This window comes from Oncorhynchus tshawytscha, linkage group LG24, assembly GCF_018296145.1.
Source record: "Oncorhynchus tshawytscha isolate Ot180627B linkage group LG24, Otsh_v2.0, whole genome shotgun sequence".
In the NCBI taxonomy this organism is placed as follows: domain Eukaryota; kingdom Metazoa; phylum Chordata; class Actinopteri; order Salmoniformes; family Salmonidae; genus Oncorhynchus; species Oncorhynchus tshawytscha.
The window spans coordinates 4,323,447-4,346,231 of NC_056452.1; the positions used below are offsets into that span (position 1 = coordinate 4,323,447).

The following is a 22,785-nucleotide window of genomic DNA, read 5'->3' on the forward strand; positions in this document are numbered from 1 at the left end:
GGTTGTGGTCAATTATAAATGAAGTCACTCAATTCAGAGTGATTTGAATAAAACAAAAGGATGATAAATAGCTTATCCTTTTCAGTTTATTGAGAAATCATTGAAAATATATCATTTTTTTCCGACCTCAACCATAATCACCAATGATATTTTGAGTAATCACCAATGAATGCAATTAAAACAGTGCATCTTTTAGCTTTCTTTCTATAATAACATGTAATGTAGTTCTTACCTTAGTATCCCTTTCCAGAAATTCCCTGATCAGATCTTTCACGAAGCCTTTCATTTTTTCAAAATCAACTCTGTTAACACTTCCTGAGCCATCCAATAGAAAGGCTATGTCTGTTTGTCCAGGACATTCTGGTAAAAATGTGTAGAAAAAGAGCAGAACAGAGCAAAAACAATTTGAAGTCAAATGGTAGAGACCCCCACCATTAGTGCTAAATGTAAATGCTTTAAATGCATTTGCGTTTGTCATTGTCACATTGCAATTTAGCATTTAAGCATTGCATTTAAGAATTGGCACTGATAACCCTCCCTAATTATGTGGCGTGCTGTGGCGTGACACATACAAATAAGACAGCATCTGCACCACAATAGGTCTATTTTCTTTTAATATTGACTCAACCAACCAGACTACCTTAGAATACAACCTTGGATTACCTTCCAGAGATGAAGGGACAGGTTGTTTCACATTAAGACTTTGGTCAATTTCAAAGCACATCCCATTGTAGGTGGTGATGGATTTGCACTCTCTTGGGATGGTTGGTCCGCATACCTATATAAGGAACAGAAGGTTGGAGAAATGAACAAAATGATAATAATCATGAAAAGCAATGCACCAATTTGATTATTTCCTTGTGGTTTTTCATCAATACGGCTATGTATTGATAAGACGTGAACACACATTCCACTCACCATGGTGTTTAGTGACTCGGGATCCTTTGTCATTGACAAACCAAGAGACATATTGATCCCATGACTGGGCTCTTTAAAACACAACAGGGGAGAATTTGCGGTATAAACATCTAGATTTGTATTTGTATTATTAAACCCCCCCCCATTTTTTTTATTTTTATTAGATTTTCTTGTTAGAGATTAGTCAAGTACCGTCTCTCAACTCATCTCTTATTCTACAGAAGTCTATTGTCACTGTCAGATGAAAACCTCATATCTCCAAAATATAAATATTTTAGGAAATGGAAAAAACAGCCATATTTTACTGTTAACGAACATACAATTATCAAACTTCAAAAGCTATTTTGAATACATTTTGTTAGTCCTAGAGTCATATAATGTGTATAGTACATTTAGGGAAGTAACTCCTTTCATATGTAAAAAAAAGATGGAAAATTGGCAACAATAGAATTACAAGGTTTTCATCCGACAGCACAGGTAGGCTCAACAGTGATCAAGAAATGTCCCATTGCTAATGAACAGAGATATTTGAGTAGTATATTCTACCATACATACCTTGTAATGACAATGGTATGCAAGATGAATCTCTGACCAGACATCGGTAAACTTGTCCCCTCCTATTTTGCTTATACTGATCCAGGGGGGCACTTATAAGCAAGCTTGTGATAGAGGTCAAAGGTGTGTTTATGTTATATTAATTGACAAAAAAACAACACCAAAAATGATTAAGCCAATTTCAGATACATAAGATGCGACAAGACATTTTTATACAGATTTAGAACAAAGTTTACTTGATCTGAGCAGTCTAGTTTTAGAACGTCTCAAGACAGCTGCTGGGGTTTCCAAGTTTCAACATGTCAAATCTTGAGGTAAAGTTTTGCTACGAGACTGATCCATTTAGCCAATCAGAGAACAATGGATGTCATCCCATAGACTCATGCTGCTTACGGCCAAATGCTGACTCAACAGGAACTGGGATTTGTCGGACCAGGCAATGTTTTTCCACTCCTCAATTGTCCAGTGTTGCTGATCGCGTGCCCACTGGAGCCACTTCTTGTTTTTAGCTGTGTAGTCATCTGCTGCAATAGCCCATCCATGACAAGGACCGATGAGTTGTGAGTCCTGAGATGTTGTTCTGCACAACACTGTTGTACTGCATTATTTGCCTGTTTGTGTCGCTCCTGTTAGCTTGCATGATTCTTGCCATTCTCCTTCGACCTCTCATCAATGAGCTGTTTTCACCCACAGGACTGCCACTGACTGGATGTTTGTTTTTTTGGTTTATAGCACCATTCTCGTGCGTGAAATGCCCAGGAGGCCGGACGTTTCTGAGATACTTGGACCGGCACCCCTGGCACCGTCGATCCTACCATGCTCAACGTCGCTTAGGTCACTTATTTTTTCGCATTCTAACATTCAATCGAACAGTAACTGAATACCTTGATGCTTGTCTGCCTGCTTTATATCGCAAGCCACTACGAACCATTTCCGTGTACCTAATACACTGGCCAATGAGGAAAATCACATTTTTGAAAATGAAAGAAAAAGTCAAACCAAGTCACTAGACTTATCTCCATATGATTTTTCTTACCTTGATGGGTTATTCTGTACCACCTTGTATCCAAACCCAGCAGCAGGTTCGCTGACATACTTCCAAGCAACTGGGTCAATGTTAAATGCCAAAGCACCTTGAGGCACTAAGCAGAGGAGACAATATATCAGAAAGAGCATTACCACAACCCAAACGTTCCACATTTTCTTTCAAAGCATGTATGAGAATCTATTTAAGAGTGTAAGATATTGAAACCGATCTCAAATACTTGACTGGGACAGCTAGTGGCGGTTGGTCTTCCCTCATCTTAAATGGCACCAACCGCCACTGAGTGGAGGATATACACAGGTATATGCCCTATACCCACTTTTTTTCAGTGGGCATTGCCTATACTCATTACTTAATCCCTACTGTTGCATATCGAAGTAGTGTAGTTATACGATTGATTAATTATGTAGGACAACATGCACAAAGTTGCCTACACAATCGCAAAGCACATTAAATATATTCACGTCTGGAGCACAATTAGCCTCATTTCAACAGTATTATGTATTTATCTAGGCAAGTCAGTTAAGAACAAATTCTTATTTTCAATGACAGCCTAGGAACAGGTTAACTGCCTTGTTCAGGGGCTGACCTTGTCAGCTTGGGGATTTGATCTTGCAAACTTTACCGTTAGTAGTCCAACACTAACCACTAGGCTACCCTGCCACCCTGCGGAATATCATTTGAAGGCAAAAGAGTGCGCAGCTCTCAACTGGTTGTTGCATGGAGCAGTTCACAAAATAATGACATCAGCACCTGGTAGGTAGGAAAGACGTTTCAACTTCTGGTATCGACCAGTAAATGCTAACTAAGGCAACAATCGGTATGCAAACCAGGTATTGAAAAAGTTTGATCCGTAATCTTGGTTAGTAGGCTATTTGCGATGCACAATTCATTCGTCATGAACATTTCTAAAGGTTTTCCCAAAAAACCTTGCCAATAAAATGTTGACAAAAATGTCAGTCTACCTGACAGAATGACACAATGTTGATTTGTATCAATAGGGAGAGCATTTGTTTTGCTCGTTTGAATTAAAGGGCAACTACAACCTCCCCGACCTCAAAAACGGTCTCCTGATATGGTTTAAGCATTGTTGTGGACTTAGAAAATACATTTTTTATTTGTTTATTATTTGAGAGTGAAAATCAGACCAATCTATAGGAAGACAAAGGATTTTTCACACAGGGCGCATATCCTTCACAAAGAACCCACCTCTCCAGGCACCACAACACCACTGCATATGGCAGATGGAAAGACAGCAGTCACACACAGCATGATGATAAACAGTCCATTCACTCGGACATAATAAGCCATTAGGTCATCATCTTAAGAATACAAAAACACAACCATTAGGCTAGCATTTCCTAATCAAAATGTACAACTATTACTTCCCATTGCAAAAAAACATTTCACATTTAGTACAAAGTAACAGGTGATCTAAAGTTTAAATGCAACAATGTTTCACACACATAAGTTATTTTAAAAGAGATGGCTAACAGCATTTCAGCTGCAATAAAAATCACAGTTCCAATCACCAGATGATAATAATTTGAAACTTAACTTCTTGTTGAAAGTTAATCTTGAAAAGGGAAGAGCTAACAAATTAGCAACATCATCCTCTTCGATAATACCTGCTGCAGCTGCTGCAAACTAACCTACAACAAAAGCTAGCTAGCTAGACCTGTTAGCCTTCGAGAAGGCAGAAGTTTCCATACGTTTTCCCATGGTCTAGCTAGCTAGCTTTTGTTAATGTGAAGTCAATGTGATTGGTTGACTCTACTGTCACTCCAACGTTTTGCCCTAATACAGGCAGATGCAACACAGTACACCCACACACTAATCCATTTGGCAAAATATACTGAACAAATATATTATCGCAATATGCAACAATTTCAAAGATTTTACTGAGTTATAGTTTATATAAGGAAATCAGTCAATTGCAATATTCATTAGGCCCTAAACTATGGATTTCACATGACTGGGAATACAGATATGCATCTCTTGGTCACAGATACCTTAAAAAAAGGTTTAGGGGCGTGGATAAAAAAACAGTCAGTATCTGGTGTGACCACCATTTGCCTCATGCAGCGTGACACATCTCCTTCGCATAACGTTGATCAGGCTGTTGATTGTGGCCTGTGGAATGTTGTCCCACTCCTCTTAAAGGGCTGTATGATGTTGCTGAATATAAGTGAGAACTGGAACATGGTGTTGTACATGTCGATCCAGAGCATCCCGAACATGCTCAATGGGTGACGTGTTTGGTGAGTATGCAGGCCATGGAAGAACTGGGATATTTACAGCTTCCAGGAAGTGTGTACAGGTACTTGCAACATGGGGCTGTGTATTATCATGCTGAAACATGAGGTGATAGCTTATTCCTGCCCACACCATAACCCATAGCTTATGCCTGCCCAGACCATAACCACACCTCCACCATGGGGCACTCTATTTACAATGTTGACATCAGCAAACAGCACTCCCACATGATGCCATACATGTGGTCTGCGGTTGTGAGGCCGGTTGGATGTACTTCCAAATTCTCTAAAACGATGTTAGAGGCAGCTTATGGTAGATAAATGAACATTTACTGTAATTCTCTGGCAACAGCTCTGGTGGACAGTCCTGCAGTCAGCATGCTAACTGCACATTCCCTCAAAACTTGAGAAATCTGTGGCATTGTGTTGTGTGAAAAAAACATTTTAGAGTGGCCTTTTATTCTCCCCAGCACAAGGTGCACCTGTGTATTGATCATGCTGTTTATTCATCTTCTTGATATGCCACACCTGTCAGGTGGATGGATTATCTTGGCAAAGGATACATGCTCACTAACAGGGATGTAAACACATTTGAGACAAATATGCTTTTTTGTGGGTATGGAACATTTCAGGGATCTTATATTCCATTTCATGAAACATGGGACCAATACTTTACATGTTGTGTTTATATTGTTGTTCAGTGTACTGTATATAACAAGCACATGCAGTGTAATTAATGCTTATATTGTAACAAGTCTTACAATACATTATGAATGTGATAAAGGGGCTGATATTTATGCATCATGGACAGGTTCATAATTACACTAAGTTTCATGTGTAAAGCTTAGAAAAATGCTCATAGCTGTAAGCATGCTACACTTTCAATAATACTAGTATGGCCCTCTATTAAATAACTAGAGAGCCCAACATGGTCTGAGGGAGGCAATAACCTGTGGCTTCATAAGAGTTTTCTACCACAAGGTTTCAACATAAAATGTACGCTTGCATTTACTTACACCCTCACATTATATGGAGATAGATTTCTATGGAAACAGGACTTTAGTAGTAGTGTAGCAAGCCCAAAGTCACTACTGTAGTAGTAGTAGTAGTAGAGATAATAGTAGTTGTAGGAGTTTTTTACGAGGAGGAAAAACTGACACGTGAGAACTCAGGATGTCTAAAATATATCAATGGATCTGCAAAAACTGGCACAAATGTAGTCTACAAAATCAAGACTGTAAATATATAACAATAAGTTGTATGTGTAAAAGTATAATAGTCTTTATCAAGCATTTATGTATGGGAAGACAATCAATCATCTGGGATTAGTATCCAATTGCTACGCATTTAAAGAAGCTTCCCTGACTTATTTTCCAACCTCTTTCCAATATGTTGAAAAATGTTTTATGTCATTGGATTATACCCAAAATGACCCCCCAAAAAGTCCAATATTGGCAGACAATGGACTGAACATTATTATTTCCAGCAATGTTACAGTAAATATATTTTGCCTACCTGATAAGTAGAATGAAAGGGGTATTATCCAATCCATTGTCATGCTCGCATGAACACACAAATGGAAGGAGAGGTCTGAGTTCTGAGGTCTTAAGGCTGTGTCAGTTTGAGAAGAGGAACTTGAGGAAGAGGAAATGGCTTCGTTTAACACTTTGTTTGGATAGTTCCAAGAAGTAGCTGAACTGATGGGGTGAAACTTTAACAATATTTTATCCAATCTTTTCCACTCTCTCTCCATTTAGCTTTCCCCCTTTCTCTTGCTGTATAACAGGAATCCCCAATAGGCGGCACGTGGGCCAAATTTGGCTCGCAGGTGATTTTATTTTTGGGAAAAAACAATAACAAATGTTGTATTTATTTATTATTTTTCATTTTTCATGTTTGACATACATTTGACGTATGTCATTGTAGTCAAGGTTTGAAATTATTCTGTTTTTGTCAAATAATATATATATATTTCTGAGTCGATTTACGCTGTACAACCATCCGCTCAAGGAAAATTCGGCCACAGCTGAATGTAATTATAATATTCCTCTCTTTCTTGCACTTTCTGTCTGTCTTTGTCTACTGTAGCTCAATTGGCCTTCTTGCTTTGTCCATATTTATTTGTTTTGCTACTCTTTATCTGGTGTGATAAAGGTTTACAAGTTTGAAGATCATGATGATGATGATTATGAAGATAATGATTATTATTATTATTATTATGAAGATGACTATGATGAAACACAATTAATGTATGCAGTCAACAGAATATACAACCATTTTTTTACAGTCTCATTTGTACTTTCAGAACAGCCCCATGTTGAGGTCAACTGCTTTGCTCTCTATTTTCTGTTAGCTGCTGGTATCACCAGGTGGATATTCTTGATAATATTTACAGTAATTTCTGTTATTACTATTATAAATTCTTACAAATGCCTTATTTGCAAGAATTTGCCTTCTTGTTTGCTATAGTGCATTGTTCAGTGATACTGGTCTTGAGAAAAGCATTTGAGTTGGAATGTCAACATTAAACAGTCTCCCCTCGTCTTGCTTTTTTAAAATATGGTAATATGTATCGACATCAACATCCAACAGTACATTCTAAATAAATAGGAAGTAGTCATTGCGCCGAGCAGGATGTTCAATAATGTTGTGTAAATTGTCAGTTACTTTGAAATACAATAAGGAAGGAAGCAAAAGCAACATATTGTGGATACATACTTTATTCCATGGCTCCATTACAAACATTATACTGAGTTAGGTGTTACAGACCCATGAATAATATTACATGTTTTGTAAAAACACAAAGATGGGAATCTCTTCACCTTAAAAAAGGTGTGAAATGGTAGGGAGAGGGAATGGAGGCAGAACACATTTTTTTTGTAATCTTCTCTCTGAAGCAAGAGCCCAAAGAAAGGTTTCCGTTTCTCTCTCTTTCTCTGTGCTGAGGTACCAAACGAGTAATGTTGCGGAGGGTCGAGTAGAGACGGCTTCTTAGGAGGTGCCTAATAAGACATGGCACTCCCCATGTGGGGGAGGGGGTGGGTACAGGGAGATGGTGTGAGGGTTAGGAGAGGGATACTGGTAAAGTGTCCATGCCTAATAAGCGTGGTTGGCCACGAACAGTGATTCTCCAGCGGCAGTGCTGTCTCCGGACGCGACATACTTGCCTTGGCAGGCCAGGCTGTTGGCCTGTGGAAGGAAAGAATAACAACATAAGAACAACATAAACTTGTTTTCTGCTGATATTTTCTAAATATGGAATTTACATTGTGGCTTCCTATACGTCTATAATATAAACATGTAGCCACTGTACAGACATAAATAATCACATTTGAAATATGAGCAAAATATATGACAATATTTGTTATCTTTTTATATATAATGCTAAAAATATGACATTCACGTGGAATATATGCAAAATCTATGAAAAAAAATGTGGAAAAATATATTTGTTTATCCATACCAGAGCTCTCTTGATGAACTCCTCCTGGGCAGCCTTGCTGTTCGCAGGTTTGCCACCCCATGCCTTCAGGGCGGATGCCTGGAGGGCACGGCCATAGGAAAAAGTCAATGCCCATGGCCTGTGCAGGGGACACTGGTTCATGACGTTCAGGTTGATGGATGCCTCCTCCTCAGACTGGCCACCGGACAGGAAGGTGACGCCTGTGGGTGAAGAGGGGAAGAAGAGAGGTTATTTTTTTTACCTAAAGAAGATACACCACATTGTATATTTCACATACAACACAATTGTATGTGAAATATACACAATAATAAATTATATAATATTGTAACTACATACTGTGTGTGAAAGTGCCATATTCATGGAGAGTGAGTTTGTGTTTGTGAAAATGTGTCATAACATCGAGTGTGAGAGGGTGAAGGTGGATGTTTAGAAATGTATATATGTGTATCGTGCTGTATTGTGCTGTATTCAGTGTGTTGTCGGCCGCTCACCAGGAACTGCTGGGGGCACGGTGCGGCGCAGGGCCGTGACGGTGGCCATGGCAATCTCCTGGTGGGTATACTTGTGTGAGCAGGAGTGTCCAGCAGTGACCATGTTGGGCTTCAGGAGGGTACCCTCCAGGTACACATGGTGGTCGGACAGAGCCTTGTACATTGCGGCCAGGACCTTCTCAGTCACGTACTGGGTGCGCTTCAGGTCGTGGTCACCGTCGGGGAGGATCTCGGGCTCAACAATGGGGACAATGCCATGCTAGAAGAAGGAAGAGATCATGAGTACTAAAATAGACTTTTCGCCAACGGTGCATGTTGTTGACCTTGACAGTTAACAGTCCAAACAGTAAAGCTTTAGTGGTGAGTGGCTCTCCTCCTATCTTTCCTCTCTATCCTTCTACAGCATGGATTAGCAACTTTGATGTGGGTGGGGGCCACAAAAAAATCTGAACTCATCATGAGGGGCTGCAGTTGCTCGCGGGCCTGCGAGCAAAACATTTTAATGGGCCCCTATCTTAACAGTGGAGAGACAATGTTTTAGTTCTACACATTTTGCCATGGGGTGTAGAGAAAATGTTGCTGTTTTAAAGCAAGTTTGATGCATTTCTATACATTTTGCCATGTGGCGGAGAGAAGATTCTGTAATTTTATAACTAATTAAATGCAATTCTACTCATCTGGGGCGGGGAGAAGATTTAGCCATTTTTAATAGGATATCTGAGTGAGACTGACTAACAAAATCAGTGGGGGCCCCCCGGCCGGTAATTCAACCATGATAACACGTTTAAATAGCTGGCTGCTAAATTAACTCATCAATCTAAATACATTTAGCTGACATGGACTAATTGACTATCAGTGACTGACATAACAAAAACTGCTGATGAACAACCAAATAAAAAAATTGCACTTTGTGTATTTTACTATTCTAACTTGCAAGAGTAAGTTGAAACTCTGATTGCCGGGGGCCGCCAGTTGCCCATCCCTGCTCTACACTTACCTGTGTTTTCCGATACTGTGATTTTATAAAAGTGTAATCATTTCTGAGGAATTCATAAGAATTTAAAACATTTATAATTGCTTATTTCATGAAAGTTTAACCCACATGTTTCAAGAGAGTCAATGATTCTAAGGTAACTTGTGGGCCATAGGATAATTGAACCCACAACTTTGCCATTGGTGGCAATGTGCTTTAACTACCTGAGCTAATGAACTAACAAGACCCCTGAGGCCTTAAAGGGTTGTGTGATTCTTACCATCTGGCAGATACTGGCATAACGAGCCAAGACATTGCAATTCTCCACGATGGCCAGGCGGGAGGGGGTGGTGGAGGTGATCTTCAGCACACAACGCCACTTGGCGAAGTCACAACCGTCCTTCTTGTACTGGGCGCAACGCTCATACAGGCCATCCAGACCTGACGGAGAAATGGATTGAGGCAGGGAGAGAAAATAGAGATGAGTATGGTATCTTGTAAGTAGCCTTGCACAAGAAAACCAGAACCTATCTCAAGGTAGCTTGATGTACAAGTACATGCCCAGAACAGTAGTCTATTGCAGAGCCTTTCCTTCAAACCATCTCCTTATTGCTGAGTGCCAAGTGAAAATGTATAGGTCCCATTTTTACAGTCTTCAGTATGACCCAACTAGGGATTGAACTCACAACCTTCCAATCTCAGGGAGGACACTCTAACCATTAGGTCACTAGGCCACTGAGTATTTTAGCTAGGTTGGAATAATATATAATCATTTTTGATCTTATAAACAAATGATTGTATGTTGTTGTACTGTATTCCCATTAGTGGGGAATGCCATCGATTCTTCCTATTCTTCCTCCTTACCCTGAGTGGTGGTCTCTCCATTGGTTCCAGCAAGGGGGACAACACCTTTGTCAACCTTGATGCCTACAACCCAGCCTCTGGACTTGACGTGCTCGGGGAAGGTCTTGCCGGCATCGGTCTTCTGGTACAGGGTCTCGTGGAAGAAGATGACGCCACCAATGCAAGGACCGGCGCGGTCGTCAGCGGTGAAGAGGAGCTGACGGTACAGCCTCCTGTTCTCTTCAGTGTTCTCAGCATTGATGCTCTGGAAGCGCTTGGCAACGCTGCCTGTTGGGGGGAAAGAGAGATAGGGAATGAGGGTTAGACTCACAAAATGAAATTATGTTATATCTCTATGGTTAAACTGAATTCCGAATTTGCACAAATCAGTAGTTCAATTGTCCTTAGCCATGTGAATTAAATGAAATGAACTTGAACTGAACTATGAAACGGTTGTAGCATTTTGAATGTAGCATTATAAGCTGAAGTGTGGTATTACTTGTTGGTTCTCATGAAACGTTTTGAAGAAGTTATAATAAGGTGAAAAAACACTCATTGTGTACATTGTGACAATGTAGTTGATCTGATTATGAGTATGTCTTTGCATGTCATAAAATATGGGTGCCTTTTCTTTCCATAAGTGTCTGTTTAATAATGTGTGTGCAACCAGTTTCTGTTGGCCAGCTTTGCATACCGGTAGACTCGTCAGCGGCGAGGATTCCCTTGCCCTTGGCGACAATCTTGAGAGCGATGTCACTGAGCTCCTTCTTCTGATCAGGAGTGAGGAAGGGGAATGAGTGAGGCATTTTGACTCTTATCAGAAGGAAGAGAAAGAGTGGGGTGACAATGTTTAAAATTCTGAGGGGGGAGAGAGAGGGCTTGAGATACACAGAAGCGCATACAGAAATAGATAAGTAGAAAAATAAACAAAGGTATATTTCATGAAAAGCAGTCAGAGACGTGAAAAGAGTGTAGACTACTTTCACTGTAAAATTACAATATGTGGAAAGGTTCAAAGAAAAGGGAAGTAAGCTATCGATGAAGAAAGTGGCAAGTATTTGCATCTGTCCGTTTGGGTGATTGTCTGTACGTTATTCGAATGTACTGTTTTTGTCTGTCTTCCTCTCTTGTAATATATAGGCTTAACATGCCTGTCTGTATGTCTGTCGGGTCTGTATGTTTCCTGTCTGTATGTCTGTCCATTTGAGATTGCTGTGTGACTGTTCCTGTCTACCTTTCTGTCTATAATTTGCATGCCTGCCTACTGCATGTTAAGCTCTGGTATCTGTTGCAGCAGCCACCCCCACAGCCATGATAGGCATGTGACTGACTTTTTCCATTTTCTAGTCTCTGATAACCCTGACCTTTCCATTGGCTGCTCCCCCCTCCTCTCCCCTCCACTACTCACACTACACCTCCTTTATCCAACCCTGTCTTGTCACAGTACCACTCAATCCAATAGGTCAAACTAAATATAAACATTGGAACACGGCAGCTGTTACCAAAGCACCTCGTGTTTCTCTCAGAGTTGTTATGTAAATGTTGTGTGTGCATGTGTGGGGCCTCCTTCAGTCGCTAACTCAGATCTATATAGATAACATTATGTGCTGTAGCTGTAGTACAGTACAGTTAATTAAGTACAGTACAGGCTAAGTTAAAAGTGTGCAGCGTGAGTAAAAGCAATTAGAAAGTCATTTCCACTTTTTGGTGTAAGCAGGCTAGCTTAAAGCAAAGAGATAATGATACCTATAATGTAGCAAAGCAACATTGTGGTATGCTAGCTTGAGTGAGCATTTAAGAGATCCATCTCGTATGAATGTTTTTTTAGCATAGAGATGTGTCTAATGCATGCATAAAATGTTGATTAGCATTGATGCACCATTGATTGTATAATAACAACAACGCTTCTGAAAATTCTACTCATGCATTTGCTCTTGCAGTTTCATATATACGTTTTATAATGCCAGCATACAATGTTTGCAGTGCTCTTTCAATTGCATATCACACACAATATAAAGTACAAGCAGTCAGAGCTATCCTAGATTAAAAAATATGTATATACATACTTTTATTCTAATTAAAGATATGTTAAATATCTTAGTAAGATATAAGTGTTTGGGGGGGAAAAAAATAATGATTTTCCATCTTATTAAGATATGATTCGATTCATTTACCTTGGAGGGTTGGAGGAGAGCTGGGAGAAGAGAGGGGAGAAGATCCGACTAAAGTTCGCGACAACCTCCTGGTCCGCCTGGGACACTTTTTATCCTCCTATTGTGACCCCTCACATTTCAGCCGCCGGCTAAAAAAAGAATGGCAAGCAACCGGAGAAGGCCGGTGACATTAAAAAAAAGAAACATGCTAGTGTAACCCAGCTAGGCGTCCCATGCAATCTGGAAAGGGCAAAGAGGGAATAAATGGGCGATGAGCAGGAGGTGGTGAGAGGGAGAGAAGGATGGTGAGGAGAACAAATAAGAGTGGGTGCACGTTAAATGATGTGATATATGCCGTTTAGCAAACAGTTTTATCTAAAGCGACTTACAGTAGTGCGAGCACACATTTCCATATGGTGATCATCATTATGTTGCAAAAATCATGCTCTACCAACTGAGCCACACAAAACCATATCGGAGTAAAAAGAGGGTAATATGAAGCAAAATCGTTGGAAGAGAGGGGAAAAGAGCTGAGAGGCCATGGGATGAGAGGGTTGGGGAATAAATGTAGACAAATATTCAGGTTGGAATAAAACTATCAACGATAGAGAATCAAGGGCTTTGAGTGAAAATATTTTATGTCTGTCAATGTAGAAAGTTTTCAACTGAGATATTTATGACAAGTCGTATAAGGTATTAAAAAACCACAAAGGATGGAAACCGCATGTAGGAATTCTCCTACCAGTTTGAATCAGGAGTGATTCTACTTTGGTACTGTCTATTCAAGTGAGATTCCTTTTCCTCCATCTGAAATACTCACCTCTCACAATAAGCCTGCTTTATTTTGCATGCCAATAATAATTTTCACGAATAAGAATTTATACGCTATGAGGAAATAAGTATTTCATTACTTGTAAACATTTATCAGCATTACAATTCATAAGCATTTATAACATTTATAATGAATGAAGATGCATTTTAAACATGTATAAATATTCATGAACATTTACAATAGCTAAATAATGAAAATGATTACAAACTGTAACTATTATAAAGTGTAACTTGCGAACCAGCTGTGAGTTCACAGAGTTTCACCAGTTAGAATGTTCTGAAAGAGCAACAGGCTAACCTGCTCATAGAAATCCAATCCAGACATGGCAGCACTGTGTGATGATCCTTGACCTTTTCTTGACCTTCTATGGCCTTTGCTTGGCAGGATGGGGTCAGGTGGGTGTCTTGGCAAAGGTTGTATATGCATGAAAACATTGGACTTGTTTGACCTCAAGTTTTTTTCACTTTCTGACCCTATATATCTTTGTTTGTTTGTGAAGTTTACTCACTGTTTTGTTTTTGACACATCTCATCTCCTTTAAATGTTGTGTGGTGTATGAAAGAAATCTCAAGGCCTTTTGTGTTCACTGTCAGAGTAAAAGTGGGCTGCAGCTGCCAAATGCCATATGTTGGCCAAATGCTGGGGCAAGTCATAATGTGATATGAGACAGCTCATGTCACACATCTTTAGGGTTGTGAGAAGCTGTTCGTTGTGTCTGAAATAGTATTCGAGGCAACCTCAGTTTTACCATGGAAACCTGCAGTACGTTTGCTGAGGCATTACCAACAATGACACACAGCCGATGTGTCGGAGACTGAGGCACTGAAATAGACTGATGACTTCCTGAAAATAAGTAACACAGAGTTGAGAATCAGCCCCACTCAAAGTTCTACTGATTGCAGCATGAGCTTTCTCGCATATAGTGTAGTCTCAAATTACAAAATATATCAAGAGCATGGAATAACCAATAGTGAAGAAAATAGTATCGCTCTCTCTTTGATTACATTTTTGTCCTTTTATATCTCATGCAATTTCAACATGTGCTTCACAATGTGGTATTTAGGACTTAACAAGTTAATCAGTTATTTATGCGTTTTAACTTGCATGATTAGTCATATCAAAACCATATAAATTAAACACAGTAAATAAGAGCATGTAACTTCATGTCACGACTCCTACCGAATGTTACTCCTCTCCCTGTTCGGGTGGCGCTTGGCGGTCGTCACCGGCCTACTAGCTGCCACCGATCCCTTTTCCCTTTTCTGTTTGTTTTGTCTGTTTAGTTTCACCTGTTCCTTGTTGAGGTTGATTAGTTGGGCTATTTAAGCCGGTAGACCCGCCTGCTCTTTGTGTGGGCTTAACTATTTTTCAGTACGTATTGTGTTGGGCATTTGTTATTGTGCGGCCAGTATTCTTGGCGAGCGCTATTTTTTCCCTGTGCGTAATAAACGCTATCCTGAACTTACTGCCTCCTGTGCCTGACTCCGCACCCACAGAAGCCCGCACCCTGAGCATGGAGTCAGCAGGAGCAGCGGCCACCCCTCTCCCATCGATGGAGGAACATACCACCATCCTCCATCGGATTGGATCTACGATGGACCAGATTATGGAGAGAATGGACCCGATGGGGGAGGAGTGGTCTCCCCACTTCACCTCCGGCTCCTCCCCCGGCGTCCGGCTCCAGCGCATTTCGTCTTGCGCCCCCGAGGGAGTACGATGGAGCGGTGGCTGGGTGCCAGGGTTTTCTACTCCAGCTCGAGTTGTACCTGGCTACCGTGAGGCCGACACCCTCGGGGGAGGAGAGAGTGTGAGCATCTCCTGCCAACGCTGTCTGGAATGGCCCAGACTCGGTGAGGGAGCACTATCCGGAGTTCACCCATCCGGAGGGTGGTATTTGACCGCCCTCCGGAGGGCTGAGCGGTGGGGGAGCGACTATTCCACCTCAGGCAGGAGAAGAGGAGCGCGCAGGACTTTGCGTTGGAGTTCCGGACCTTGGCTGCTGGGGCCGGGTGGAACGACAGGGCCCTGATGGACCACTACCGGTGCAGTCTCTGGGAGGACGTCCGCCGGGAATTAGCATGTCGTGACGCCACTCTCTCCCTCAACGAACTTATAAACATGTCAATCTGGCTGGACAATCTGCTAGCTGCCCGTAGGCGTTCAGAAAGGGTTCTGTCAGTATCATCTCCTAGCACTCCCGCTCACATTCCTATGGAGTTAGGGGGGGCCACTTCGAGAGGAACCGGAGGGGGAGGCTCCTCCTGCAGCTGGAGGAGCCCGTCGGGGAGTTGAGAGGGCAGGCAGAACACTTCTCGGTCACCCCAGGTGAGTCAGCATCAAACTCACCCAGAGCCCCCTGTTGGTCACATGTTTGCATTCATAGTGGAGGTGGGTGCCGTGCTATCACAGCGCTCGGGTACGCAACCGAAACTCCGCCCCTGCGCTTTCTTTTCGAGGAAGCTCGGTCCGTAACTATGATGTGGGGCACCGGGAGTTGTTAGCTGTGGGAAAGGTCCTGAAGGTGTGGAGACACTGGCTTGAGGGGGCTAGGCACCCTTTTCTCATCTGGACTGACCACCAGAATCTGGAGTATATCCGGGCAGCGAGGAGACTGAATCTGCGTCAGGCAAGGTGGGCCATGTTCTTCACCCGATTTAGGTTCACAACCTCGTATAGACCAGGTTCCCTGAACACGAAGGCCGACTGGCTGTCCCGTCTCTATGACACGGAGGATCGGCCCATTGATCCTACTCCCATCCTTCCAGCCTCTAGGCTGTTGGCACCGGTGGGATGGGAGGTGGACGCGGACATTGAGCGGGCGTTACGGGTGGAAACTGCACCCCCCACGATGTCCTACAGGTCGCAAGTACGTGCCCCTTGGTGTTCGTGATCAATTGATTCGGTGGGCTCACACACTACCCTCTTCGGGTCATCCTGGTGTGGCGAGGACAGTGCGGGGTCTTAGGGGGAAGTACTGGTGGCCCACCTTGGCTAGGGACGTGAGATTCTATGTCTCTCTCTGTTCGGTGTGCGCCCAGAGTAAGGCTCCTAGGCACCTTCCTAGAGGGAAGTTACAACCCCTCCCCGTTCCACAACGGCCGTGGTCTCACCTGTCGGTGGATTTCCTTACCGATCTTCCCCCGTCTCAGGGAAACACCACGGTCCTGGTTGTTGTGGATCGATTTTCTAAGTCCTGCCGTCTCCTCCCGTTGTCCCGGTCTCCCTACGGCCCTACAGACTGCGGAGGCTTTATTTATCCACGTTATTTAGGACATCGTCTCTGATCGGGGTCCCCAGTTCATATCCCGAGTGTGGAGGATGGAATGTCTAGGGGTCTCGGTCAGCTTGACCTCCGGTTATCACCCCGAGAGTAATGGGTAGGTGGAGAGAGTGAACCAGGAGGTGGGTAGGTTTCTGCGGTTGTATTGCCGGGACCGGCCAGGGGAGTGGTCAAGGTACATTCCATGGGCAGAGTTGGCCCAGAACTCACTCCGCCACTCCTCCACGAACATGTCACCATTTCAATGCGTTTTGGGCTACCAGCCGGTCCTGGCACCGTGGCATCTGAGTCAGACCGAGGCTCCTGCGGTGGAGGAGTAGGTGCAGCCATCCAAGGAGAACTGGAGGGCCGTCCAGAAATCCCTCAAGCAGGCCAGTGGACGGCAGAAGAGGAGTGCTGACCACCACCGCAGTGAGGCCCCCGTGTTCGTACCGGGGGACAGGGTCTGGCTCTCGACCCGAAACCTACCCCTCCACTTGTCCTGCCGGAAGCTGGGGCCGCACTGTGTGGGGTCCTTTAAAGTCCTGAAGAGGATAAACGAGGTGTGTTATAGATTACAACTCCCTTCCTATTATCGTATTAACCCCTCATTTCATGCGTCTCTCCTCAGGCCGGTGGTAACTGGTCCCCTGCAAGAGGGTGAGGTGCCCGAGGTCCCTCCGCCCCCCTCTGGACATCGAAGGGTCCTCGGCGTTCACAGTACGTGCTGTTCTGGACTCGAGACGCTGGGTGAGGGGCCTGCAGTACCTCGTGGACTGGGAGGGGTATGGCCCGGAGGAGAGGTGCTGGGTACCGGTGGGGGACTCCTTGAGCAAGGAACTTAACCTCCTAAACTACTACTTGGGTGCTGCGCTCTGCTCCAGCCTCTCTAATGTGTGTGTATATTGGGGGTTGGATAAACGCAGAAGACAAATTTCTATCTAGCATGGACTTGCAAATTATATCTTAATTATGTTGGCAGTCATTGATCTACAAGTCATTTTGAATGCCGAACAACCCCAGGCAAAATCAGTAGCATTGACAAATTGCGCACTGTGCGCTGCTTCGCATGCTGACCAATGAGAGGTAGGCATATTCTTGATCTGTCACATATGCGTGTCACCTTTAACATTCAAATGTTTGTAAAATAGCGTGCACAATATAAAGCATAATTAGTTGAGTGACAACCATTGTAATTTTCTTGGTTATTTTTATCAAGGCGACACAACTCTCATCTGGCTATAGGTAGGCTACATGGTGATTGGGGCTTACATTAGATGTTATTTTGATTGTTCAGGTTCACCATCAGCAATAGTTTTGGTAGTTTTGGTTCAGTATATGAGGTCATTTTTAGATATGCAGGGTAAAGTTGATCATTTCATAACGAGGACAGCAATAACCTTTGCTACCAGCATTGCATGGTAGAAGCAGGAGAAGAAGATAAACTCATGCCGAGGCCATCAAAACTTCCAATGGGGTCTAAACCACTTGATTATGAGACGGGTGAAATCTGAAGTTGTGCTAAATATTCATTAGCAATTTTTAAACATAAATACAATACATTACAGTCTCCAACACTTTTAATCTGCAAAAGTGACAAATTATTTATTGGGTGATGGTAAGAAAAGCAAACACTGTACACACACACACACACACACACACACACACACATACACATACACATACACACACACACAGAGAGAGAGAAAAATCAGCTCAGACAGATCCTGTTCAGAGATGCCCAGCTCATGATCTCCATCAGCAACAGAATTTAATTTGGAATGGAAAATTAGTAATGTTAGTGCAACAAATGGTAGTGCATCAAATCGTATCGCATAGGGCAGTTTCGCATCAATTTAATACTCTGGTCGAACCGAATCTCACCAAATCGTTTCAAACTAAATCGTATCACTCCTGTATTGTATCGGAGCCCATGTATCTACAGTAGATAGCCCATGTAGATACCATTTTGTTTTGTTGCAAAGTGGGATTAAAATGGATTTAATTGTAGTTTTTGTCAATGATCTACACAACATACTCTGTCATGTCAAACTATAATGGAAAATTAAATACTAATGTATCTTTATTAGATAAGTGGCAGCAATTGCAGCTGTGAATATTTCTGGGTAAGTCTCTGAGAGCTTTGCACACCTGGATTGTACAATATTTGGCCATTATTTAAAAAAAATGTCAAGCTCTATCAAGTTGGTTGTTGATCATTGTCTGCTGGAAAGCAGACTGAACCAAGTTTTCCTCTAGGACTTTGCCTGAGCTTAGCCCTATTCCATTTCTTTTTATCGTACAATCCTCTCAAGTCCTTGCCGATGACAAGCATACCCATGACATAATGTAGCTACCACCATGCTTGAAAATATGGAGAGTGGTACTCAGTAATGTGTTGTATTGGATTTGCCCTAACCATAACACTTTGTATTCATTACAAAAAGTACATTTCTTTGCCACATTCTTTGCAGTATTACTTTTATGCCTTACTGCAAACAGGATGCATGTTTTGGGAATAATTGTATTCTATACAGGCTTACTTCTTTTCATTCTGTCATTTATGTTACTATTGTGGAGTAACTATAATGTTGTTGATTCATCCTCAGCTATCTACTGTTTTAAAATCACCATTGGCCTCATGGTGAAATCCCAGAGTGTTTTCCTTCCTCTCCGGCAACTGAGTTAGGAAGGGCGCCCGTATCTTTGTACCCATCTACCAATAGTGGACCTTTCTTGCGAACCATTGGAAAACCTCCCTGGTCTTTGTGGTTGAATCTGTGCTTGAAATTCACTGCCCGACCGAGGGACCTTACAGATAATTGTACAGTATGTGTGGGGTACAGATATTGGATAGTCATTAAATAATCATGTTAAACACCATTATTGCACACTGAGTGAGTCTATGCAATTTATTTTTTACTCCTGAACTTATTTAGGCTTGCCATAACAAAACGGTTGAATACTTACTGTCTTAAGAAATGTTGGCTTTTCATTTTTAATTCATTTGTAAACATTTCAAAAAACATAATTCCACCATTTTGACATTATGGGGGATTGTGTGTAGCTCAGTGACACAAAATCGCAATTTAATCCATTTTCAATTCTGTCTGTAACAACAAAATGTGGAAAAAGGGGAGTGAATATTTTCTGAAAGCACTAATCAAAATACATGATCAACTAATAGAAAATAACACATTATAAACTAATACTTGTGTTTTCTCAGACATACTTTAAAAAAAGGAATGACTATACTGTAGACAGAAAAAATATATGATGAACCTACAGTATAGGGGAAGTGAAAGAAAAAGGAGAAATGGTCTGATTATCTTGGACAAACTTTTTTTCTGTTGTTTCTTTTCACAGTAAGTGCACATGGAGTATCTGATGTAATCACGATAATTAACATAATGAGAGAAAACAACCTATGAGAGAAAGGTTCCCCTTTACCCATACCACTCCGGGGTGTAGTCTCGTAGGTACAGATCTAGGATCAGCTTCCCCTCCCCGAACCTTAACCAATAGCAGGGAAATTAAAATACTAACGTAAGATCAGTGTCTAGAGGTAACTTCACTATACACCCCTACGGGTTTGGCTTAAATTGGACCATGTGGCCTGAATGAATGGGAGTAGAGAACCCTAGAGCCAGCGAGAGTGAAGGGCCCTCAAATCACTGTGGGCCAAAACTGCAGAATATCTCTCTAATTTATGTTTAGCCCTAATAATACTTCACATTACATGTGGCACAAATTCCCTTACAGCACATTAGTTGCTCTGAAAAGGTATGGGACAACAACTCTGTATGCACGTATCATGTGGTCATTACCATCCATTCTATTTCTATTGCTACCACTTCCCTTTGTTTATGTATCACGAGCATAGCCTTGGACAGTTTTATTAGTTACTGATAGCTTGCAAACACAACCATATTAATGCCAATGACTGCATACTCAACATGGAAATGATGTGCACTCACGTGGGATGTTGTATTATGAATGAATCAATTTGTTCATTTTATTTGACATATTTAAAGGTACATATAGAGCTGTTTCAGCAAAGTAAGCCAAATATACACAATATTAGCCAACAATACATATAATGATTCAAAAATATATCAATACAGAATATTTTTGTTGGTGAGCATTAAGTTGATACCCAGCAAACAGGGGACGTCCTAAGGACATTAGGTGACATTCCCATTAGTTCCCTTTAAGGGATTCATGGAGAACATTCATGGAATATTAAAACATTACGTTAACCTTGGGACCATAACAGGATGTTCAAGTACAGATCCAGGTTTGGTTGCAGCATAACGTTATAATAAGGTATTTTGATGTCCATTAGGGAACGTTACGAAAATATTATTATCTGGCTCTGATAGGACGGTATCCATGGGACATTCAATGACCACAGAGGGACATCTCATGATGGTCAAGAGAACGTAACATGAGGGTCCCAAGGGAACGTTCGTATAGTTCCCTGTAAATTACCAGGACGTCACTAAGGACCATGTCAGGACCTTTTTAAGAAATTCTCTGGACTTTAATTTTACTAGTCTTGAGGTTGTCGCGTAATGGTCCCAAGGGAACATTCTCTGGGAGACCTTTATCTAGTTCCCTGTAAGTTATCAGGATGTCACTGAGGACTATGTCAGGACTTTCATTTTAATAGTCAGTAGGATGTTGCTTGACGGTCCAAAGGGAACATCCTTGCCAACAAAAATGTGTCGTTAGGACATCCCCAGAACATCACAAAATGGTCAGCTAAAGAAGTCAGAACGTTGTGTCATGGCCCCCTGGAGGTTTTGTCTAGTTCCGGTTTGTTCCAGAGACACCTTGGGAATATTTTTAGAACGTGCTTGTGATGTTGTGTCATGGACCCCTCAAGGTTTTTTTTAGTTCCTGTCTATGAAAACTTCCATATGGTCTAAACCACTCGATTATGAGAAAGGGGTGAAATCCAAAGTTTTGCTATATACTCATTAGCAATTTAAAAAATAATAATATTGATACCGTACTAGCTCTAACACTTTTATCTGCAAAAATTACAAACTAATTAGTGGGTGATGGTGAAAAGCAAACATTGACTGCCCCCCCCCAACTGATAGTGGGATGGCAGAGTCCCAGTTTCCCTTATGGTTCAGATCAGGGTTCTACATACACCATATACATATACATAGACACATACAGTGCCTTCAGAAGGTTTTCAGACCCCTTGACTTTTTCCACATTTTGTTACGTTACAGCCGTATTCAAAAATGGGTTGAATATTTGTTTTCCCCTAGCAATCTACAAACCATACCCCATAATGACAAAACGAGAACAGGTTTTTAGACATTTTTACTAATTTATAAAAAATGTAAATAGAAATACCTTATTACATAAGAATTCAGCCCCTTTGCTATGAGACTCGAAATTGAGCTCAGGGGCATCCTGTTTCCATAGATTTTTAATTAAATTAAATTAGGTAAGTCAGTTAAGAACAAATTCTTATTTACAATGACAGCCTACCACAGCCAAACACGGAAGATGCTAGGCCAATTGTGCGGCGCCATATGGGACACCTGATGATGGAGATTCTCTGGTCTGATGAAACCAACATTGAATTCTCTGGCCTGAATGCCAAGCGTCACGTCTGGAGGAAATCTGGCACCATCCCTATGGTTAAGCATGGTGGTGGCAGCATCATGCTGTGGGGATGTTTTTCAGTTGCAGGGACTGGGACACTAGTCAGGATCGATGCAAAGATGAACAAAGAAAATTACAGAGGTTCTTGATGAAAACCTGCTCCAGAGCGCTCAGGACCTCAGACTGGAGCTTTCAACAGGACAACAACCCTAATCACACAGCTAAGACAATGCAGGAGTGTCTTCGGGACAAGTCCTTGAGTGGCCCAGCCAGAACCCGATTGAACATCTCTGGAGAGACCTGAAAATAACTGTTCAACAACGCTCCCCATCCAACCTCACAGAGCTTGAGAAGATATGCAGAGAAGAAT

General features: G+C 41.8%; 2 protein-coding genes across 3 annotated transcripts in view; both read right to left on the bottom strand.

Moving 5' to 3' along the window:
- Positions 1-6,392, bottom strand: part of LOC112223837 (integrin alpha-X) — a 67,115-nt gene extending 60,723 nt beyond the window's left edge. Inside the window, exons 1-6 of one of the 2 annotated variants that reach the window (XM_024387091.2) lie at positions 6,289-6,392; positions 2,510-2,615; positions 1,474-1,577; positions 919-989; positions 664-778; positions 233-360 (exon numbers count right to left, since the gene is read on the bottom strand). In XM_024387091.2, coding sequence (XP_024242859.1) covers positions 233-360; positions 664-778; positions 919-989; positions 1,474-1,577; positions 2,510-2,615; positions 6,289-6,331 — 567 coding nt within the window. In that variant the 5' untranslated portion in view covers positions 6,332-6,392. Of the gene's footprint in view, positions 1-232; positions 361-663; positions 779-918; positions 990-1,473; positions 1,578-2,509; positions 2,616-3,727; positions 4,157-6,288 lie in introns of those variants that run through there. The other variant, XM_024387092.2, reaches the window with a different exon arrangement.
- A 1,083-nt stretch (positions 6,393-7,475) lies between these two features.
- Positions 7,476-12,854, bottom strand: aldoab (aldolase a, fructose-bisphosphate, b). Its single transcript, XM_024387090.2, has 7 exons — positions 12,718-12,854; positions 11,238-11,356; positions 10,565-10,831; positions 9,981-10,141; positions 8,728-8,986; positions 8,237-8,436; positions 7,476-7,962 (listed from the first exon to the last, which is right to left on the bottom strand). Exons 2-7 carry the CDS (start codon positions 11,347-11,349, stop codon positions 7,870-7,872), a joined length of 1,092 nt encoding a protein of 363 aa, XP_024242858.1. The 5' UTR covers positions 11,350-11,356; positions 12,718-12,854; the 3' UTR covers positions 7,476-7,869.
- Between the last annotated feature and the right edge of the window lie 9,931 nt (positions 12,855-22,785).

Coding starts and splice junctions, on each gene's coding strand:
- aldoab (XM_024387090.2), bottom strand. CDS start 11,349: ATGCCTCACTCATTCCCCTTCCTCACTCCTGATCAGAAGAAGGAGCTC. Junction 10,142..10,564: donor TGGAGAGACCACCACTCAGG/GTAAGGAGGAAG, acceptor TTTCTCCGTCAG/GTCTGGATGGCCTGTATGAG. Junction 7,963..8,236: donor AGTTCATCAAGAGAGCTCTG/GTATGGATAAAC, acceptor TTCCTTCCACAG/GCCAACAGCCTGGCCTGCCA.